Source organism: Schistocerca americana, chromosome X, assembly GCF_021461395.2.
Source record: "Schistocerca americana isolate TAMUIC-IGC-003095 chromosome X, iqSchAmer2.1, whole genome shotgun sequence".
Lineage (NCBI taxonomy): Eukaryota > Metazoa > Arthropoda > Insecta > Orthoptera > Acrididae > Schistocerca > Schistocerca americana.
Genome location: NC_060130.1, coordinates 711,034,118 through 711,055,738, shown reverse-complemented (window position 1 = coordinate 711,055,738; position 21,621 = coordinate 711,034,118). Strand labels below are relative to the sequence as shown.

Below are 21,621 nucleotides of genomic sequence, written 5' to 3'. Positions count from 1 at the left end.
ATTGGTCACTTTTTTTCATCTGTGTGATGGCAAAAGTAAGAAATGCATTGTCATCTTTTGTGAGGCAATTGCAGAAGACAGAATTTAGTATTTCAGGCTTCATTTTATCATCTTCCATTTGGATGGTGTCATGGTCAGTGGCCATTTAGACAGATGACTTCGTTTCAGCAATTGATATGTAGAAACTATGATCGTGCTGCTTTTGAATTCATTGAACGCTTCATACGTAGCTGTCTTACGCACTTTTCAATGTAGTTCAGCTGTTCTTCAGCAGCAGAGATTTCGTTTGATTGTGCCATTCAGCTTTCTTTACTTTTGTAGTAACTTTCTAATATTGTTATCGAACTGTGGTGGGTTCTTCTCATCCCTCATCTTTTGTGACACAAACATATTGACCACAAGGCCTGCAGTATGTAGAAATTTGTCTGATTCCTTTTACATTTGTTGATTGTGATCAGTTCTCTCTGCATCTATGCACAGCGAGCACAGATCTTGACATTTTCTATTTTTAAATACAGATGTATATGTAGATATAGCATATTAAACTGGTAGAAAAAGTAGATTCAAAGCTTTTTTGTGTGATGGTTTCTGTCAGTATTTGTTATGTTTTAAACACTTGCTGTTTCTCTTATGACTTTCCTTTGTTGTTAAGTGATGTTCGAATTTCAACATTCGTCATTGTATAAATTTATTTAATAAATGACTGGAACTGTGGCATACTCATGTCCCACTTTGCAAATCCGAAGAAAGTGTAAACTTAAAAAATATCAATATAACAGACGTCATTAGATCAGTTGTGGTGGCTCACATGTGGATTGATATACAAATGCTCACGAGATCCATTATGTTCATTGTGTTGGAAGATTCAATTGTCGTTTCCTTTGGATATGCGAAGTGGGATGTGGTATGTCGAAGTTCACATAATTTTTAACACAAATTTAGTCTGTGCAATGGCACAAATTGATTGTGCTGAAGAATGACAGAAATGTTGAAATTGTGATTTGATTCAACAAATGAATACACCATAAGCGAAACGTGATGCCCTTCAGACAGTATGTACAGACTTGCTCCCATACTTTAGAAGTTAACAATATCAATTATTTAATCTGTGTATTGAGATGCTCTACTAAATACTGTGACTATCTCTTCAGTTGCTATTGAGTGTTCTCATCTTTGGAATAATATTTCAAATAACATGATGAAAACTGAGCAAGGTAGTGCAATGATTAACACACTGGACTCTCATTTGGGAGGATGATGGTTGAAATCCGCGTCTGGCCATCCTGATTAAGGTTTTCCTTGATTTCCCTAAATTGCTTCAGGCAAATGCCAGGATGGTTCCTTTGAAAAGACACTGCCAACTTCCTTCTCCATCCTTCCCTAATCTGATGGGACTGGTGACCTCGCTGTTTGGTCCCATCCCTCAAATCAGCTAACCAACCTAACAAGATGAAATTAAGTGACACATTCGATTTGCATACAAGAGGAGTTTTTCAATTCCGTGTCTCACCATTTTAATCCTCATAAGTTGTCTAGTGCAAATTATCGTTATTGAGAAGAAATGGTACTGGTCTAGCATGACATAACTGAGGTACTACTGTCTGCTTTAATGTTAGGTGCACCAGATAGCTCCTTGTACAACCTAACTAAATGGGAAATAGAAGTGATGTGCGCTTCTTTCATAACTCATCTACACTATTAAATGGTGTCAGATCTAGGATATTCTGAATGAAGAAAGTTTTGAATGAACGTATCTAAACCAAGTATGATAATTGGAAGTCCTGGTGAGAATGTAAGTAATGGAAGTAGTAAAAGCAACAACATATGAGATACCATGTGGCTGATTTGCACATTAATGAGATGGAAAATGTAGCTAAGGTTTTGGACTTTGTCCTTCAGAGCTAATAGAATACACAAAAACTATCATGGCTACACTGTTCTGGCCAACTACATCATATTGGCAGTGGAGCTTGAGTAGGTAAGGTGTTGTCAAGTGGTAAGAGCCAAGGAGAAAGGTGAGGTGAGGTGAGGTGGAGGACATAGTGTGGGAGACAAACGTGGCTGACGGCTGGGAGAGTCAGACGGTATGTTAGCTGTTGGCTGGGAAGGGTAGCTGTTAGCTGGGAAGAGGAGGCAGCGAGTGGATAGTATAGAAATGTGGCAAAGATGAGCTCGTCCTGGTGCCAGTGGGGGAGCCATGTATGGATGATAATTATGTAGTAGAGGAATGGTTTGGGAGGGGCAGATAGAACAGAGGAAGAAGGAGACTTCGGAGGTGTGTGTGTGTGTGTGTGTGTGTGTGTGTGTGTGTGTGTGTGTGTGTGTGTGTGTAGAACAAGTGAAGTGGGGAGTGTAGAGCAGGGGATGGAAGTGGGTGTGGGACAAGGACTAGCTGAAATTAAAGGCAGGAGTATTGTGGAATTGAAGGATGTGTTATGAGGACAAATTCCATCTTCGCGGTTTGGAGAAACTGATATTAGAGGGATTGAGGAAGAGGAGGAGGAGGTGGTATCCAAGTGACGGAGGTTGTGAAGCCACCACTGAAATCGTGGTTAACTCAGCAGTGTGTTCCCCAGCTAGATGGTCAATTTTGCTATTTGCCACAGTTGGCAGTGGCCATTCATTTGGATGAACTGCTATTTGGTAGTGAGCCTACATGAGACTGTGTCGGTACATAGGCCAGGTCTTTGACCTGAGTTTTCCACAGGAGTGTGTCCTGTCTAGTAAGGGGTCATGTTTAAATGTGGCATGTGGGCAAACCGGGATATTTTGTAGATTGGGTAAGTGATGTAATACCATTTTGTGAGAGATGGGAAGGATTTTGGATAGGAAGTTGCCCATTTCTTGGCACGAAGGTAGTCGAAGCCCCAATAAAGTGTGTGTCGCTGTACATGTGTGCCCCTAATCCTATGATCATCCCTGTAAACTGGATGCAGAGGAGCATCTCCATCATTACCCAGCATCACCCCAGAGTGACATCACGTAACCACATACTTTTATGTGGATTCGACCACCACGAAGCTGTCCACCCAAATGAATGGCCGCCACTAAACTACGACTGAGAGCAAAATTGACCACACGGTGGCTGAACATGCTGCTGAGCTGGATGTGGCTAGTTCACAATTCGTGCTGCCTGGATCCCCTGCTCATTACCAGTATCCTTGAATTACATAGATGGGAATTGTGCTTATCACACATCCTTCAATCCCACAGTTGCCCTGGTCTCTCTCGCCAGTGACTCCTGTCCCACCATCCCCGCCTCCACCTTTGTCTGTATGTCCCGCACTTCACACATTCTACACTCAAGCTCTCCTCTCCGGTCTCCCTTCTCCTATGTTCTATCTAGGAAGAGAAGGAAACACACTGCCATTTAAGAGATAAAATTATTAGGTCACAGAGTAACATCAACAAGAATACAGTGAAAGTAGATTACACGTCTTGAACATATCTAACATCTGAGGGTCCAGATGCCCATGCATGCCCATATAAATATGCTGTCCATGTTGAGTGTCACTGGTGTAGTGCTATGCATGCATGGCATATCTGGTGATGGCGATCGGTGATTGGGCTGCCCCTAGCAGCTGCCTCTGGTAGCTCTGTATATGCCGTTTGAATGTCGGCACACGCTAAGCTTGCCATAATGGCCAGACTTATGTCCACTGTGGGCAGTAGGTGTAGTAACCAGCTTGTTATGACACTCCTCCTTCCTGATGGTCGGAAAGACCAGGTGTTCCTAGTCACAATACTGTGAATGAAGACACATCCATGCCATCCGTGGTGATGACAGGGACAGCAGCTAAAGGCTCGAGATGTTTCCAATCAGCCTGAACTGGCATGTACAGTCAAATATGGGATGAGGGCACCCCCACTGCCCATGAACCCTGGGACAACAGGTGGACATTACCAGTGACAGAGCTTTCTCATTTTCAGTCCACAGTGAGGGATGGCAGCAGTTACAGCAGACTGGAGAGGAGAGACTCTGGTGACAGAGACCCAGCTTCTGTCCCTACTGATGGCGGTGTCTGCTCAGTGTAGTGAGGTGCGCCAGCACCAGCCACAGATAGTAAACCTGCCATCATTGTTTACAAAGACCAAACTGCCAGGGCAGGCAGGCATAACCGGAGTTGACAGAGAACAAGGCATCAGGCCAACAGCCCAAGGACGGGGCCCTGTGCTCTGCCTGGGATGCAACTGATCCCAGTGATGTGCCACAAGGCAATAATAGGCGTGAACCATGAAGATGTGGCCACTGCCCTGGCTGTAGATAATGGCTGGAAACCACTGTTGATACCCAAATGCCCTGGCCTGGCCCGGCCCGGCCTATTGTGGGCACAAATGTCGACAAAATAGGTGCCTCTGAGGATGCCTGCCCAGCAGCAAGAGGTTGAGCAGTGTCTGCAACTGACAGCCATGCAGGAGCTCACTGATCTCCTGGTCCCAGTTGACGTCATGCTGAGAGCTTAAAAAAAGTGAGAGCGCCTCTTCAGCTAGGAAATCTACATACTTGCATATGTGCATCTTAAGCATTCAGGCAAGGTGTTCTGCCTTGCCATTTGATTGAAGATAGAAGGGAGGTACTGTGATGTGGCAAATGCCATTTTGTGTACAAAAGTCCTTGAAAGACTGTGCCATGAACAGAGGATTATTGTCTGAAGGCAAGCTTTTTGTGGAGAATATCTTCAACATGACCTTAACAGCTGCGTTTGTGATTGTCAACTTAAAAAATGAGAAAAAGCATCCCTTACCAATAACCAGGAAGTGATTAAAAAGTGCCCAGTGAAATCAGTGCGCACCCTTTCCTGCATTGGAGCCAGTCATGGTGGATAAACAGTGCATGGTGCCACCTGCTGACTCATACACTTCCGACAGGCTGGATGAGGTATTCCACCTTCCGATCAATGCCTGGCCAAAACATGTAGTGGAGTGTCTATTGCTGTGTGTGTGTGTGTGTGTGTGTGTGTGTGTGTGTGTGTGTGTGTGTGTGTGTGTGTGTGTGTGTGTGTGAGTGAGAGAGAGAGAGAGAGAGAGTCCGCAGTGACGCTGGTATAAGAAGTGTAGAACCTCCCACCACAGAGCCACTGGAACCACAATGTGGGGAGTAAACCCTTCCATTAACAGGAGAATAACACCATCCAAGAGGCAGAGGTGATGGCACAACACACACAAATTTTGAAACGGTTCAGATGCCCAGCCTGGTGGATGGTTAGGCCACCCATGTTGTATCATGGGTATGACGGTATGACTGTCGGAGCTCTGATCTGTCACCACAGCAGAGACAATACAGGAACTGGTGATTGGGAAGCCATCCACCTAGTGCCTCACCTCTGTCTCCAGTTGGAAACAAAGCAGTTCTTCCTGGTCGAATGAGGGGTTTGGCCCATGGAGAGCTGGGACAGAGCACCAGTGTTCGCATATTGCAGTGTAGGATGAAAATGGATCTCATAATTGTATTGGTACAAGTACAGAGCCCAATGTGGAAAACAATAAGTGGCTTTGTCCAGTAAGGATGCTGTCAGACTAAACAGGCGAACCAAGTATTTATGGTCGGCAATTAAATGAATTTTTTTTTAAGGCATTGACAATATCAAGCACTTCTTCATTCACCTGAGAATAATGTTTCTAAGTTGAGTATTTTTGACACAGAGCTGTTTGGAGTCATCTGAATGACGAAAGGCCACAGCCACTCTGTGGCCAGGACCAGATGCTTGCCTGATTGAAATGTTGCAAACATGGTGCAGAGCGAAGACTGTCATTAAGCTGCACAACAGCATGCTCACAGGCTGCAGACCAAACAAAAGTAGCACTTTCCCGAAGCAGCAGATGCAAAGGGTGGGCAGTAGCAGCTGCTGCGGGAATAAGCTTGTCATAATATGCAATTTTGCCAAAGAATTTCTGAAATTCTCATAAATTAGAGGGATGGGGGCAAAACCTTAATATCGGCTGCATGTTGTTTCATCAGGTACATGTCCTACCAGTCAATTTCATGACCAAAATAAAAAATGGAAGGTAGGGAAAAGTGAGACTTACTGAGATTAAATTTGAGGCTCTTGGCTTGTAGAACAGTAAACAGAGAGAGGAAGTTGTGCTCTGAGGAAGCACGTATCGTGACGATATCATCAAGATAATTAACGCAGTGAGGGACAGCCATTGTAACCTGTTCTAAAAAAAGGTTAAGAGATGGCAGGCTCACTAGCATTTGATACTGATAAGAGGCTGAAAGGTGTATTAACAACAAGCATCTGTTTTGATGCCTTGTCCAATGGAATCAGAAGGTAGGCTTGGGCCAAGTTTCTTCTCGAAAAGAATTGATCCCTAGACAACTTTGTGAGCAACTCCTCCAGGTGAGGCAGGGAGTAAGTGTCTATAACTACCTGTGCATTAATAGTGACCTAGAAGTCGCCACAGAGCCAAAGCTGATGGAGCGGCTTCTTTATGATCAGTAATCTTTTTTAGGAAATCAGTCCAATTACTCAAAGTGACATTAAGCAGTCCAGCTCCTTCTTAACTTAGATGCATAAAGCTAGTGGCAGTGGCTGCACACAGAAAAAGCAAAACTTAACTCTGGGGCAAACAGATCCAAAAACTCGGAACACAAGGAATCCAATTCATGATAAGGCACTTGATTTGACACCAGATGCACTGCATCTGGAGTAGAAAAGCCAAAAGCAGCAAAGACATCTAGATCAAAGAAATTTTTAGTACTCGCATTGTTAACCACTAAGTATGTAATGGGACGGAAAGCTGACTTGTAAACTGTGTTGACCATGAATTGGAATCTGCTGTTTATGCTAGCTTACCGACCAACTCTTGTGCATGCCAGTGGTTGGGACCCTTGCCAGGTGTACTACTGTGAATTGAGGAGAGAGGCAGTGGCCCCTGTGTCGACTTGTAGGCTTTATGGCTTATCTGTCACCCATACTTCAATGAAAAGTTTGGTCTGGCCTGCTTACAGCCGTGAACAGAACAGTGAACATAACAGTGAAACAGTATGAATATAGACGTCCATTGATTTTGGAAATGACTCCTTGGGGTGGGGGAAGAAGAGGAGGATAGACGGTAGAGATGGACATACCACTGCTATATGACATCTTTTTTTACATTTGTGGCAAGCGGCCCACCACTTGTCAACAATGATGACATCACTCCAAACCTCTAATTGGCAGCCCACCATGCAGGAAACCTTGAACAACTGTTTGGTATTCAAAACAAATTCTAACATAGGGCTCTCAGACTGAAGGGCCCACCAACACACCTTGTTATCTGGAGCCGAACAAATAATTGCCTCTATGACTATGGTGTGCACATAAGACTCCTGAGTCTTATCCGTGATGAACCGACACTTAAGACTGCGGCCGTGGAGCTTGGACACCCAAGCTCAATACAGTTGCTGCAGCTGTTTGTGACATTCATAGAATTCAATGGTGCAGCTGCTACATGCATATACTTGCAGTGATAGGAGGAGAGCAAACTACAGATATTGTCATAAGAAAGCAATGCTGGTTCTTGCAGAGGAGCTAACTGCCACAGTAAGTGATAAATATGAGGGGGTATCCATGACAAGAAGAGAGTCTTATAAACCTTCATATCAACCACCTAGAATGTCACAAAATGTTGGCAAAGCTGCTTTTTGTCAGTGTTCCAGTCTTCCATGGATTCATCACGGGAAATGGGGGGCTGGAGGGGGGGTGGGTGGGTGGGTGTGGGGGGGGGGGGGAGGAGGATGCCCACGTGTGAAAAATCCAGCAGCTGAGCCTGGATCAACATAGTCAACAACCATTACAACACAGCCATGTGTGCCTGCTGGTGTTGCACAAGTGACTGGAGTAGAATCTCCATGGAAGAGCCGAACGTCGGCAAAACCACCAAACCCATAAAACATGAAAATTTGACCCTTGATGTTGCTACTTGTGCTCTAACTAGGAACTCAAGGAAACACATGGCTGTAAAAAAGATAAAATTTATTGGGTCATGGAGTGACATCAACAAGAATACAATTAAAGTAGTTTACATGTCTCGAAAACATTTAACAACTGAGGGTCCGGAGGCCCTTGCAAGTCCATATAGAGATGCTGTCCTCATCAGATATCACTGGTGTAGTGATGCTTGCACGCAGCAAGTCTGGTGATGACAGTCGGTGACCATGTTGCCCCTGGTGGCGGCCTCAGGTAGTTGTGGGAACATCATTTGAATATTAGCACACACTGTGCTTGCTGTAGTACCCTGACTTAAGACCACTGTGGGCTGTAGGTGTAGTAACTGGTGGGTTACTACACTTGCTCAACCTTCCAATCCACTGCTGTGTGTCATTGTGGGCCACACACAACTCTCTGCCAGCTTCCAGCTACCCTACCGTCCTATGCTCCCTCCCTCTGCCTGGCTCTTTTGATCCCTCTTCCACTTCATCGGAACAACTTCTTGACCCCACTCAAGTTGGTGTGCATATACAATGTAGTCTTCTTTTGTGCTTGATACCTGTGGAGGGCAGCACTGAAAGCATAGGTAGGTTTCAGGCTTCTTTTTTTTTTTTGTACCTGTTGACTGCCCAGTCTCACATTGGCACATTGTGTTTTGTTACTTATGCTCTTTCCATTATGCAACTAAAACAAAGGTAGTTTCAGGGTCCAGACAAACCACCACTAAAATTGTTAAGGTCCTACTGAGGGTTTTCTTTTGTCTAGTATCACTTCTGAAAGACCCAGAGCTGCTTTTAATGACCTTGACATCATTGCAACATTATACTAACTTCCTCTTCTTCCTCAGTGCCTTGCCCACAAATCGCCCTTTGTCACCACCTATTTTTTTAAGGTGGCAGTAGGTCCTACAGATTGCTGCTGGTGTCATTACATGACAGGCAGAATGACAGAAAACTTCTTCAGCATTGTGTTTGATGTGAGAAATTCTGTTTACATAAATGTAGGATCTTTGACTATTTAGGGAGTTTGCAACTACAATAACACATGTGTAAAGACCACAATAATATTGGAGCTATTTGAAAGGTATTAAATTGGATATTTTGTTGTCAAAATAATCAGTAGCAGAAGTTAAATCTTTGTGTTGTTGAATGTGGAGTATGTAACCATCAGCAAGTAGCAGCTGTAAAATCTGTTGTGTATTTGTGTTTCTGGAACACTGTATTCCAGTTTCATTTGAAACTGTGAATGACTTGTGAACTATGGTATTCCACAGTAAAAAAGATAACAAGAATTAAAAGTAGAAAATGTAACACAAACATAGAGTGGTTGTTGTTACCTTAAAAAAATGTGTGAATACCAATTTATATATCATGTACAAGAAATTGGGCACGAAATGGACAGAAGAAAGGAAAAGACAATTTGGGAGAAGCTGGAGCACTGTAAAAATAGGAAACAAAGAAAGAAGACAGATTGAAGTTACATCAATATGAAGATAAAATTTTGCATAAGTTATTGTTTATTTGTAGGCCGTGAATAGTGAGTATAAATGTCCCAGTATATTTAACACATTCTCACAAGATTCTTTTGTTGTTTTTAGGTGAATGTAACCCTGAAAAAGTATGGCTCAAAGCTGGAACACCAAGGAATAAAAATAGAATTCATTGGTCAGATTGAACTCTATTATGACAGAGGCAATCATCATGAGTTCACATCTCTAGTCAAAGAACTAGCTCGTCCTGGTGAACTTATGCAAAATATGTCCTATGCTTTTGAGTTCCTTAACGTTGAAAAGCCTTTCGAGTCGTACACTGGTTCAAATGTACGACTTCGGTAAGATGATTTTAAGTTATTGCTTGTATTTATTTTCAAAAGAGTTAATGAAACGTCTCAAAATTTCGTGATGTAATACGATCATAAAGTAATAAGATTTTCTACTAAGTGGACAGAATCATGAATACCTTCTATACAAGCTAATAATGTCAATTTTTTATTTGTTTGTACTTTAGTTTTTTGATGTCATGGGGCTAAATTCAGATTTTTTCCCATAGTTCACTGACGTAATGTTAATATCACTTCTGTTACAGGTATTTTTTGAGAGTTACTATTGTGAGAAGGCTTTCAGACATAATTAAGGAAATGGATATTGTTGTTCACACCTTATCTTGCTACCCAGAAATGAACAACAGCATAAAAATGGAAGTTGGCATAGAAGACTGCTTACATATAGAATTTGAGTACAATAAATCAAAGTAAGTAATGTATGAAGGTGTATTTGAGAACCTTGTATCCTCGCATTGCTCATGTATATAAAACTTGAGTTGAGAGACAGCTAAAATAATGTGACGTCTTAGGGTAAAATAATGCTTCTGAAAAGAACAACTAACATTTTGTCTGTTTTTTACCTAATTAAAACAGCATAATTTACAAAGGTTCAAATAACATTTTGTGGCTCTTTTAATAAGCCTGTGTGACAAATTACGATAACTTCACATTATGTCAACGAAGTCTGTCTATTTGTCACCCTTATTACAATAGTATGTTTTACCATGTAGGGTCATATTTTATTTCCAGGTAGATAAGTTAGTTGGACAGCAACAAAGGAGAGAGAAAGCAAAGTGAATGAGACAGTGGACTGTGAAGGTTAAAAATGACATGGAAGGAGTTCTGATCAACTTAAAGCATCAAATATAAGAACCCATGGCATATAATTGTGCTTTGGAACATAGAACAGAGTATAAGAAACATAAAGATGAGAAGTATAGAACTTGGAAGAATGACAAACAAGAGAGATGGGATATTTTGAATAAAAAAAAAGGGGAAGATGGGAAATTTAAATAGAATAAGACCATCTCAGTCAGAAACAGTAGTGATACATATGGCATTATATTTCAACTAGCTAGAAATTTATTGCATACCAAAACAATCTGCTCGCTCCTACCGCCGTTTTAGGAGTTTTGTTAATGCATCCATTCTTTCAGAATTGCCTTTCAGGCATAATGTAGAGCAACTTGCTGAAGTGATGACTAGCTGTGTAGATGAAACATTCACTGATGCACAATCTAACCGGTATTACAACAGTTGGCCTATAATTACTCACAGTGCATATCATTTTGGCCCCTGAGACAAAAATGAAGCTGTTTTGCAAACATTACTTGCCAATGGCACAGGCTGATGATAAATGATTTACTATTCAAACAAATAAGACAGCTGGTGAGGTCAGACACCACAAAATAATAACCTAATTGGTAAGATACTGTTTTTAAATAAGAGTTTTAACTGTCAACAACATTGATTGAATTCATTAGAGACTATGCAGTAGCTCTGCTGGACAAGTATTTCGAGGAGAATGAAGAGGCAGTGTCAGTTGTGCCCATATTGAAGGAACTTCCTGTGGTCACTTGAATGGTATTCAGGAAACTACACAAAAAATAATTGGTTGTTCTAGATTTGTACCTTTCTTTTCCAGAATAGCAGTCTAACCCTTCTTCATTTGTACCACTTTACTCGGTAATAAATCCGTTGGTAGTAGAGGGCATGTATGGTATCACAGAACCAGTTTGTTGAGCCAAAATGTAGGTGAAGACATTTTCAGATGTTTCTCCATTCTGTGTGAAAGGGTCTCAAGAGGCTTGATGGGATTTTTGAAACACTGAGAAGGTATTTGGTGACAAAGTTCACTGCAAAGTTCCAAAATCATTCACTAGTGTTGAGTGAGCTAAAAATTTGGGATAATTTTGATAATTGCAGAACTACACAAAACACCTGAGTTACAGGAAAGGTGTTGTTACTTAAGCAAAACATGGAAATGCTGGAGAGATGCCGGCCGAAGTGGCCGTGCGGTTAAAGGCGCTGCAGTCTGGACCCGCAAGACCGCTACGGTCGCAGGTTCGAATCCTGCCTCGGGCATGGATGTTTGTGATGTGCTTAGGTTAGTTAGGTTTAACTAGTTCTATGTTCTAGGGGACTAATGACCTCAGCAGTTGGGTCCCATAGTGCTCAGAGCCATTTTTTGTTGAAGAGATTTATACATTTGGCTCACACACATGGTGTTTATAAATGCAAAACTTCACCCACACCATTATGACAAAATTTAGATCAAGGGCTGTTGAGAAACATAGGGTGGGGTGGCAACTGTTGAATGGAAATTAATCTCTCACATTTTGCACTATCCGCTGAGTTTTTGATGCTTCTCTGCACCTTAGTGCTGAATTGACAATGTTTGTTAAACGAATGGTGTATAATGTACCTGCCAGGGCTCCCACAGGTATGAGTGTGGTGCACATAGGGCCCAAAGCTATTGCAGCCTTTCTTCTCTCTTGGGCTGCATACCCTTCCCAATATCCACCCCTTCCCATCCTAGCTCTCCTCCCACTCCTCATGCCCCCCCCCCCCCCCCACCCCTTTCCCGTTGTGTACCCATCTGGTTGAGATGCCTGACAACACAGGGATCACACTTCTATCACACTTCTGGTACCAGAGCTATCACCACCTGATGTTTGCCTAGGTGTGATTGCTCATATTTTTGGGGCAGCAGAACTCTTGCCAACTACTGCCATGCCAGGCAGCCTTTGCTGCAGCTGGGTGGCACCCACCAGGTGAGCCCCTGATTGGAGTGGGTCGTACCAGTACCAGGGTGGATGCTCAGCCCGTGAAGTGTGCTAAGCTCCATACTTGTGGGTGCTCTTCCATGGCCGTGTCTTCAGACGGGAATGGTTCTCTCTCTGCTCCTACTTTTGCTTTCATGGCCTTCACCTCTGTGCCCACTCCCTGGGAGGAAGCCCAGGCCTGCCAGCTTGGAGCAAAACCCTTTCCCTGTTAACATGGTTTGTGCCAGGACAGACGGGGAGACTTTTGTCACTACCAAACCATTCTTTTTCTTGAACATATCAAAGATAAATTTGGTGAAGTGGGCTCACTTAGTAAGATGCGATCTGGTTCCCTACTGATTAAAACCTCTTCTGCTGGTCGTTTGGGTTCCCTTTGTGTTTGCAAGTGCTTAGGAGACATCCCAGTGAGCATTACTCCTCACCACAGCTTAAATATGACCCTGGCCATTGTTTTCCACAGGGACTACTTCCTTCAGTCTGATGGGAAACTCGGGATTAGCCTGAAACAGTGTGGTGTTTGTTTTGTCCAGTGAGTCCAGAGAGGTCCTAAGGACAATCATGTTGATACTGGTGCTTTCATCCTGGCTTTTGTGGGGGGGGGAGTCAAAATTATTTTTTACTGTAGTGATGTGAAGCCCCTATATCCCACATCCCGTGCGCTGTTTCCAGTGTCTCTTCGATCACATCTCTGTGATGTGAGGCAAATCCTATTTGTGAGGACTGTGGCCACTCTCATCACGTGGGGAGTCATTGCACCCCATCGCCCAAGTACGTGAACTGCTCAGGCCCACATTCTCCTCACTCGCTGGACTGCCCGATCTATATAAAGGAAAGGAAGATTCAGGAATTCAATATTCTCAACTGTCTATCCTGCTCTGAGGCTGACAGAAACTCGACCATCTCCACCCTGTAACTTTAACGGTTACCTCTGCTTCTGTCGTCTCTTTCCCACTTCCTTTTTACCTCTGTCCTGTACCCCTTCCCTTTCCTCCTCCCTGGTGGTGGCCACTCCCTCTCCTCACGGAACCACTCCTTCTCCACAGCTGGAGAAGAAACCTTCTCCTCTGACACCTGCCAAGAATGTGACTCCCATCCCTATAGGATTACTCCTCCCCGGTGTCTCCAGAACAAGAAGCCTGTTACTTTGAGTCTGACATGGGACACATGCTCTGTGAGGCTCAATGCTGCTCATTCTCTTTTGGGTCCTGATATTACTGTGACTTGCTGTCTTCCCGACTACACCTCCTCTCGTCCTGAGGAGGAGGAGGAGGAGGAGATGCATAACCATAAGTCTTGGGATGAGGGTCCCCCCCCCTCCCCCCCAAAGTCATGGATGTCACTCCATCCTTACCAGTGACGGACATGGACTTGGCACAGTGACCAATTCTGGCCCATTCAGTGTCCATCTGGTATCTTCTACTACTCACTCCCAGTGGAACTGTAATGTTAACAATTGTCACATTCCAGAATTGCGGTCCCTTCTTTCTCTACACTCTGTAGCTTGTGTTGTATTGCAGGAATATTGTTTTGTGGGTACTCATTCGCTGACTCTTCGTGGTTTCCAAGCCTACTGTTGGAACCAAATCAGCCCTTTGCGAGCCTCCAGTGGTGTCTGTACCTTGGTCCACTCAGAAACTGTCAGTTCCTCTTCATATTGCACTGGAAGTGGTGGCCGTTTGGATCACTTTGTGGTAACAATACGTAATCCTTATCTTCCCCCACACAAGCCTCCTATGCTTCCTGCTATTCTTGCCCTCTGTAGGCAACTCCTGCCCCCCCCCCCTCCCCTTTCCTTCACCTTGGGATTTTAATGACCATAACACTCTGTTGGATGGGACTGCGGCCACTGACCAGTGAAAAATTTTTGGAGACCTGCTGGCAGGGCTTGATCTCTGCCTCCTCAACACTGGAGCCATGACACAATTTAGTGTGGTGCACAATACTATCTCAGTCATTGATCTTTCCATCTGTAGCCCTGGATTCCTCCTTGCAGTTCATTAGGGAGTTCATGACAATTTGTGTGACATTTTCCAATTATCTTTCCTTCAGCAACGCTCACCTGGATGCCCTCCCAGTTGGCCTTTTTTAATATGAGTTGGGATTGCTTTTCCTTGGCTGCCATCCCAACCACTCCACGACATGACAGCATTGATGAGTCTGAAGAGACTTTGACCGATGCTATCCTTTCAGCATCTGCTTTGGTGAATCTGTCTTCCCCAGGTTCAACCTGATGGAAGACTGTCCCTTGGTGGATGCCTAAAATTGCTGTGCCTAGTAAAGGCTACCCTCGTGCCATCAATCGAGCGGGCTGGCGCAGTGGTTAGACACTGGACTCGCATTCGGGAGGATGACGGTTCAATCCCGCGTCCGGCCATCCTGATTTAGGTTTTCCGTGATTTCCCTAAATCACTCCAGGCAAATGCCGGGGTGGTTCCTCTGAAAGGGCATGGCCGACTTCCTTCCCAATCCGATGAGACCGATGACCACGCTGTCTGGTCTCCTTCGCCCAAACCAACCAACCTCGTGCCATCCAACATTATAAACAGCATCCATCTCTTGACCATCTCATGGCCTTCAAACAGGTTTGTGCCCGGGCCTGTTATCTTTTTTTCTTAAATGCCAGAAATGGATTTTTTGGGAACAATATGGCACTTGCCACAGGGACACATACTCCCTCTTCGCAGGGTTGTGTAAAGATCATGTGCATTTCTGGCTGCTGTCCTACAGGTATCCCAGGAATTTCCCTGAATGAGATTATCCTCACCAGCCCAGGCCTCAGCATAAGCCCACTATTCACCCACGTTCCATCTTCTCAAGCACCATCTAAAATGACTCCTTCTATCTTTCGTTCCCCGCTGCCTGGAGCCTTATAATGCCCCATTTAGCGAGTAGAAATATGCCAGTGTCCTTGCTCTCTGCTGCAACATGACTCCTGGACCAGACCAGGTACACAATCAAATGCTTCAGCATTTATTGGTGGCTAGCCATCGTCATATACTTGTCCTTTTTAACTGTCTCTGGAGCAAGGGGGAATTCCCTTCCCGGTTATGAGAAAGTGTCATTGTTCCAGTTCTGAAATTGTTTAAATCACCTCTTCAGATGGACAGCTATCATCCGATTAGTTTAACCAATATCCTGTGCAAATTACTTGAATGTATAGTGAGTCAAAGGCTGTATTCTATCCTAGAATCCTAGGAATGCAGCCCAGGGTGATTTTTTCCAAAGCCGTTTGACTGCGTGTAATTTAGTCCATCTGGAGTCTGCTCTTTGAACGGATTTTGCCTGGCATCAACACCTTGTTGCAGTCTTTTTCGATCTGCATAAAGCTTACAGTACTACATGGCACCACCACATCCTAACCACCTTACATGAGTGGGACATCTTTGATACAGTCCCAATTTTTATCTGGAACTTTCTTTCATATCACACTTCTCAGTTATAGATTGGTGCTCCCAGAGCACCTCCCATCTACAGAAGAATGGGGTCCTGCAGGATTCTGTTTTGACGGTCCCTATCTTTTTAGTGGCTATCAATAGTCTGGTGGTAGTTGAGGGTCCTTTGTCATCCCCCCCCCCCTCCTCCTCCTCCTCCTCCTCCTCCTCCTCCTCCTCCTCCTCCTCCTCTCTGTATGCTGATCATTTTTGCATTTATTTTTGTTCGACCACAATAGGAGTTGCTGAATGCAGACTGCAGGGAGCAATACATCGAGTGCAACCTTGGGCTCTCACTCATGGTTTCAATTTTTTGGCTGTGAAGACCTGCATAATGCAATTCTGTCATTGCCATACAGTCCATTCCCATGCCCGATTGATATGGTTTTCCCATCTTGCGTCAGTTAAAGTGGAAATGTTGGTCGCACCTCTGTGCTCTTCGATGCCTCAGCGACACCAACTGGGGGCACGAATGACTACTCTGATGCAGCTCTACAGTCCAGTCCCATCTAGATTGTGGGAGTCGTGCATGTGGTTCACTATGACCTTTGACATTACAGATGGTGGACCTGATATAGCATTGTGGGGTACAACCGGCACCTTTTGGACTAGCCCCGTGTTCAGCTTCCTAGTGGAGGCAGGGGTTCCACCCTTTCAGATTGTGTTTCAACAATAATTGATCACTTATGCATTGTGCGTTCACTGCTCTCCAGAGCACCCAAATTACTGTCTCTGCTTTCTAGATATGGAGATCCACCTCCCACAAAGGCAGCCCAGGTCTTGGGTTACTATTGCTGTCCACATATGGTCCCTTTTTTTCTGAACTCCAGCTTTCCCCTCTACTAACACTTCTCAGGGCCAGCTCACATACACCTCTGTGGTGCATCCCCTATCCACAGCCCTGTCTTGACCTATCACAAGGTCTAAAAGACTTGGCTCATCCTGAAGCCCTCTGCAGCCAGTTCTTCTCTGTTCTTGGCATGTTTCAGGATCCAGAAGTAGTCTATACTGATGGCTCAATGGGTGCCAGTCATGCTGGCTTTGCTTGCATTCGTGCAGGCTGTAATGAACTCTGCTCCTTGCCGGTTGGCTGCAGTGTTTTCACTGCGGAGTTAGTAGCCATCTTTCGTGCTCTTGAGCATAACCTTTCCTGCACCGGTGAGCCCTGCCTCACCTGTAGCAACTCTTTGAGTAGTTTTCAAGCTCTTGACTTGTGTTGCCCTCACCATCCCTTGTTCCTGGCTATCCAAGATTCCCTTTTTGCCCTCAAACAATGTGGACCTTGGTAGTCTTTGTCTGGACCTCGGCTCATGTAGAGATCCTGAGGAATGAACTCACTGACAAGCTGGCCAAATTGGCTACCAGTAAGCCTCCTCGTGAGATTGATATTCTGGAATTGGGCTTTGAGTTGGTATTATGCCATCAAGTTCTAAGGATTTCGAATACAGAACAGCATTTTCTGACAACATCAAAGCAGTGCCAGCAGCAGTGCATGTTACGTTCATGGCATGTCTGAGACAGTAATCCGGCTCATTGAAACCTAAATACCTCCCCCATAAATGGGTGTAGCTCCTTTAGATGTATGATGTTGTGGCATTTTGTTTATAGTTGGGAGATGTGTCGTTTTTGGCCATATACCAATGTTGTCTAGGATATGTCCAAGTATTTGACTTGGAGTTGAAAAAAAATGCGAATTCAAGAGGCTGCACTAAAGCATGACTTCTTGCTAGATGTGAAAAAAGAGGTTGAAAATGTTCCGTGTGGTCTTTGCTTGTGCCCCCTGTAATGCACAACTGAACATATGATGAGTAATCTGTTGTAAGAAACAATGAAAAATTGTTCAGGCACATGAATTCTTGTGGAAGCTGCAGATATTGGTATATGCCAAGAATTGTATTGACAACTACTTATTGTTTGGCATCATTTACTGGCAGTTTTAGATACTCATCTGGTGACTTATCTTTTCTGCCTATAAACTTAATAAACACCCCTTCAAGCTGCAGAACTTAGTACGTACCAGTTTAGCATAGCTGTGCACAGTTGAAGTAACACTGCTTGGCAAGGATACGAGTTTCTGTGACCGGCAGTTTATTGACTCATGAGGACATTTATTGGCTCAAAAGAAAAATTAATTCACTGACATGGCATTATTCTGTCAAAAATGCTTATTCTGCTTCTGATGCAATAATGTAAATACTTTCAATTCTGCCTGTGGTAGAAATAATGCATAATAAAAGTTTTGTTGTGAACTAAAAAATTTTAGGACAGTCATTTAATGTTTTGGCCTATCATCCCTTGCTGGGCAGAATTCTGAAAAGGAAGGCATTTAGTGAAAAGGCATGGTGGTTGTCCTGGAATGAGATTCAGGAGCAGCAGCGTACAGTTACCCTCTTTGTCCATGTTCATAGAGTTGAATGCCAGGTTGGCTTCTTTGAAAAGGACACACTTGGTTTCCTTCCTGATCTGTTTGTCATCTAAGCTTGTGCTCCATTTCTAATGACATTATCATCAACAGCACACTACACTGTAGTCTTCCTTTTATTTATTCTTTCTTTCTTTGAAAATGCATGTGGCCCTGGTGATATGGTTGGTATGTTGATGTTCCACTATGATAGCAGTGGCAGTTATTTCTGCTAGTGGAGCACTAGTGACTGAAATATCATTATTGCTGCTTTTGCTGTTCTGCCATTTCCTGAAGTGTCTGCTGCTGCTGCTGCTGCTGCTACACCTGCAGCAGTTGTGGGGTGATATAATCCATGTTTTCGGATTTACGTATTATATTACATGAATCCATAACAGAATTTACAACCATTTTTTCTATTGTACAATCACTGGCAATATTCAGAATAAGAGTTACTTTCACTACTTTGCCCATGGATTGGGAGACCAAGAAAACAGCAAAGCATTATGACTGCCAGACAGTGACCCAATACCCTGTTTAAGAGCACTAATAATTGTGACAAACTACCTTTTCTACTGTAGTTGCAGTGAGTTATGAACAAAAATGGGCCATACTGAGGGGGGCAGTGGCAGTAATTGGGGTGTTACCTATTCCTGATGACAGGTTAATGCTTGTGGACCTACAGATGTCATAACTTTTGTAAAATTTCTGAAGACGTGTGAACTGAAACAATTTTCATGAAATTTCTGAAGACCTTTGAACTGAAACAGAAAGGCTACACTACACAAAGCTGCCTACACTCAACTTCCATATAGCATTAGGCCTGTGTACAGTGAGGTGGGCAAGTAATTACTGCCAATTTGGACACACATCTTAAATAAACGTCTGACACAGCAGTTTAAGTATCATAAGTAATGTAAATAATTTCATTGTCTTCAGTCCAAAGAGTGATTTGTTTCAGATTGCAGCACAAGTCTGTCCTATGCTAGTCTCATCTCTGAATACCCACTGCACCTATGTCCGTTTGAACCTGTTGATTGTATTCATGCCTAGGTCTCCTCCATCTACAATTTTTACCCCTCACACTCTCCTCTGCTACCTCATTGACTATTCCTTGATGTCACAGAATGTGTCCTATCATCCGATCCCTTCCTTTAGTTAAGTTATGTCGTAAATTTATTTTTTTCCCAGTTTGGTTCTATACCCCACCTCATTAGTTATTCTATCTACTCATATTTTTTCAGCACTCTTCTGTGGCTCCACATTTCAAAAGCTTTTATTTTATCTTGTGTGAATTGCTTATCATCCACATTTCACTTTCATACAAAGGGACACTCGAGAAAAATGCCTTCCTAAAAGGCATCTAATCTCCAAATCTATATTCTTTGTTAACACACACTTTGTTTTCAGAAATGGTTTTTCTTGCTATTGTGAGTCTACGTTTTAATTTTATATTCCCTCTCCTTTGGCCATAAACTTTTTATTTTGCTACCTGTACAGTAAAACTCTTCCACTTCTTTTACTGTTTCACTTCCTAATCTAATTCCCTCAGCATCACCTGATTTCATTCGGTTGCATTCAGTTACCCTTGTTTTACTTTTATGTTGTTCATCTTATAATCTTTATTCTGCTGTCATTGATTTTATCTTATCTTCATGGTGATAATCAGATCTAGCAGAGAATAGATTAAAATTTTCTCCTCCATGTCCTCCACTTGTAACCATTCGCCATGCTGAACGCATTCAGCCTATTCTGAAGAACATAAGCCGTCAATTGGTTAATGCAAATATTAGTATGTCGGTAGTTTTAAAACATGTCTCATTGTGCAACATACCCTGTGATTTGTGCCCATAGAAGTTGTGTTGTGTTGAAAATGTAGTAGTGGCAGAACTGTGTGTACTTGTACATTTGCAATACAGTTGATTTCATAACATTTTATGTTTAACTTGAGAATTTCTGTGAGAGTCAGAGGATCGACAGCATGATATTGGCTCTCTTTGCGTTCATTGTCGGGTGTCTCATCACCAACTACTCCTGAAGGATAATGCTTGTTTTCCATGACAACTTCATTTGAGACGATATGAAATACACAGTTTCAACAACCATATTTTTGATGTCTCAAGATTAATTGTAATTGTCTGAATAGCTCTTTTTGACCTGGAATACTGATTTTCATAACATATCCCAAAGTACGACCAGCTAATATGACAATTTTTCCAGCCCAGACTGGTATACTTTAAAATGGCCCAAACCATTGCTCTTTGCCTAACTTTTTCCCCATATTCTGGTTTAGCCATGTTTTACACAGCAGATGAGACATCATATTCCTGGATTATCTTTGTCAGTATCCCTGTATCCATTTAACAACAATGTCATTATGCTCCATTAAAATTTTACTTCCTTTGTTTGTATTTTGGTATTTGAATCTTAAACACACAATATTCATTACATTTGAAGTTAATAGGTTTTTGATATTTACAGCATAATTTTTCAGTAGTTCGAAATTCATTTTTGTTGTACGTATTAAGGGACATCTGTGAAATTAATTGAAATTTGACATTTTCTGTTTTCTATTCCATAATGTACTTTGACTTTTCTGAGCATTTTGGTATATAATACATTAAAATCGGACAATTGTGAGACTATCAAATTTCGTGGCTACTCATATACTGTCACAGTTGAGCAGTCATATCTTAGGAACTACACAGTCTAGAAGGCTGTGAATTGCTTTGTTTTATGCCTACTGCTACATCTTAAAAGTTGGCATTACGAATAAACAAATCAGTCCTTTGTTTCTGATACTAGTTTTCGTTGAAAGTAGTGTGAATATCTGCTATTTTTGTAGTAAGTTAGCTTCTATTGCTTTTTATACATAAATAAAATGACTAACAATAAAAGTAACTTCAAGAAATGCAAATGTGCATGTAACAAATATGTGAGAACTGCATTTTCTTTCTGAAGTGCTTGAAAATACGAATATCAACTGATGAAAAGCCATGTCATGCTTTGTGTCCACCTCCACCAAACGCTTGGTGTAAATATAGGCAAGCTGAATTTTCTGGCACCCTGCATGAATTTACACATAAACATTCTCTTCCTTTGGCAGTAATGGAGGCAATCAATCCTATTTACAGAGATTTTGCAAATCCTGAGCTACTAAAGAAGTGTTAACATGGGAAGACCCAGAATGTGAATGAGTCTTTCAATAATATTGTGTGGTGCTATGTGCCTAAAAATGTATTTGTTGGCCTTTGACTCTAAAGTTAGCA

The 21,621-nt window shown here is 42.7% G+C and overlaps 1 protein-coding gene across 1 annotated transcript in view; it reads left to right on the top strand.

Moving 5' to 3' along the window:
• LOC124554836 (vacuolar protein sorting-associated protein 26B-like) overlaps window positions 1–21,621 on the top strand; it is a 69,688-nt gene that overhangs the window by 25,066 nt on the left and 23,001 nt on the right. The window contains exons 3-4 of the mRNA XM_047128500.1: window positions 9,511–9,743; window positions 9,998–10,162. Of these exons, the coding sequence (XP_046984456.1) occupies window positions 9,511–9,743; window positions 9,998–10,162 (398 nt within the window). The remainder of the gene's footprint in view (window positions 1–9,510; window positions 9,744–9,997; window positions 10,163–21,621) is intronic.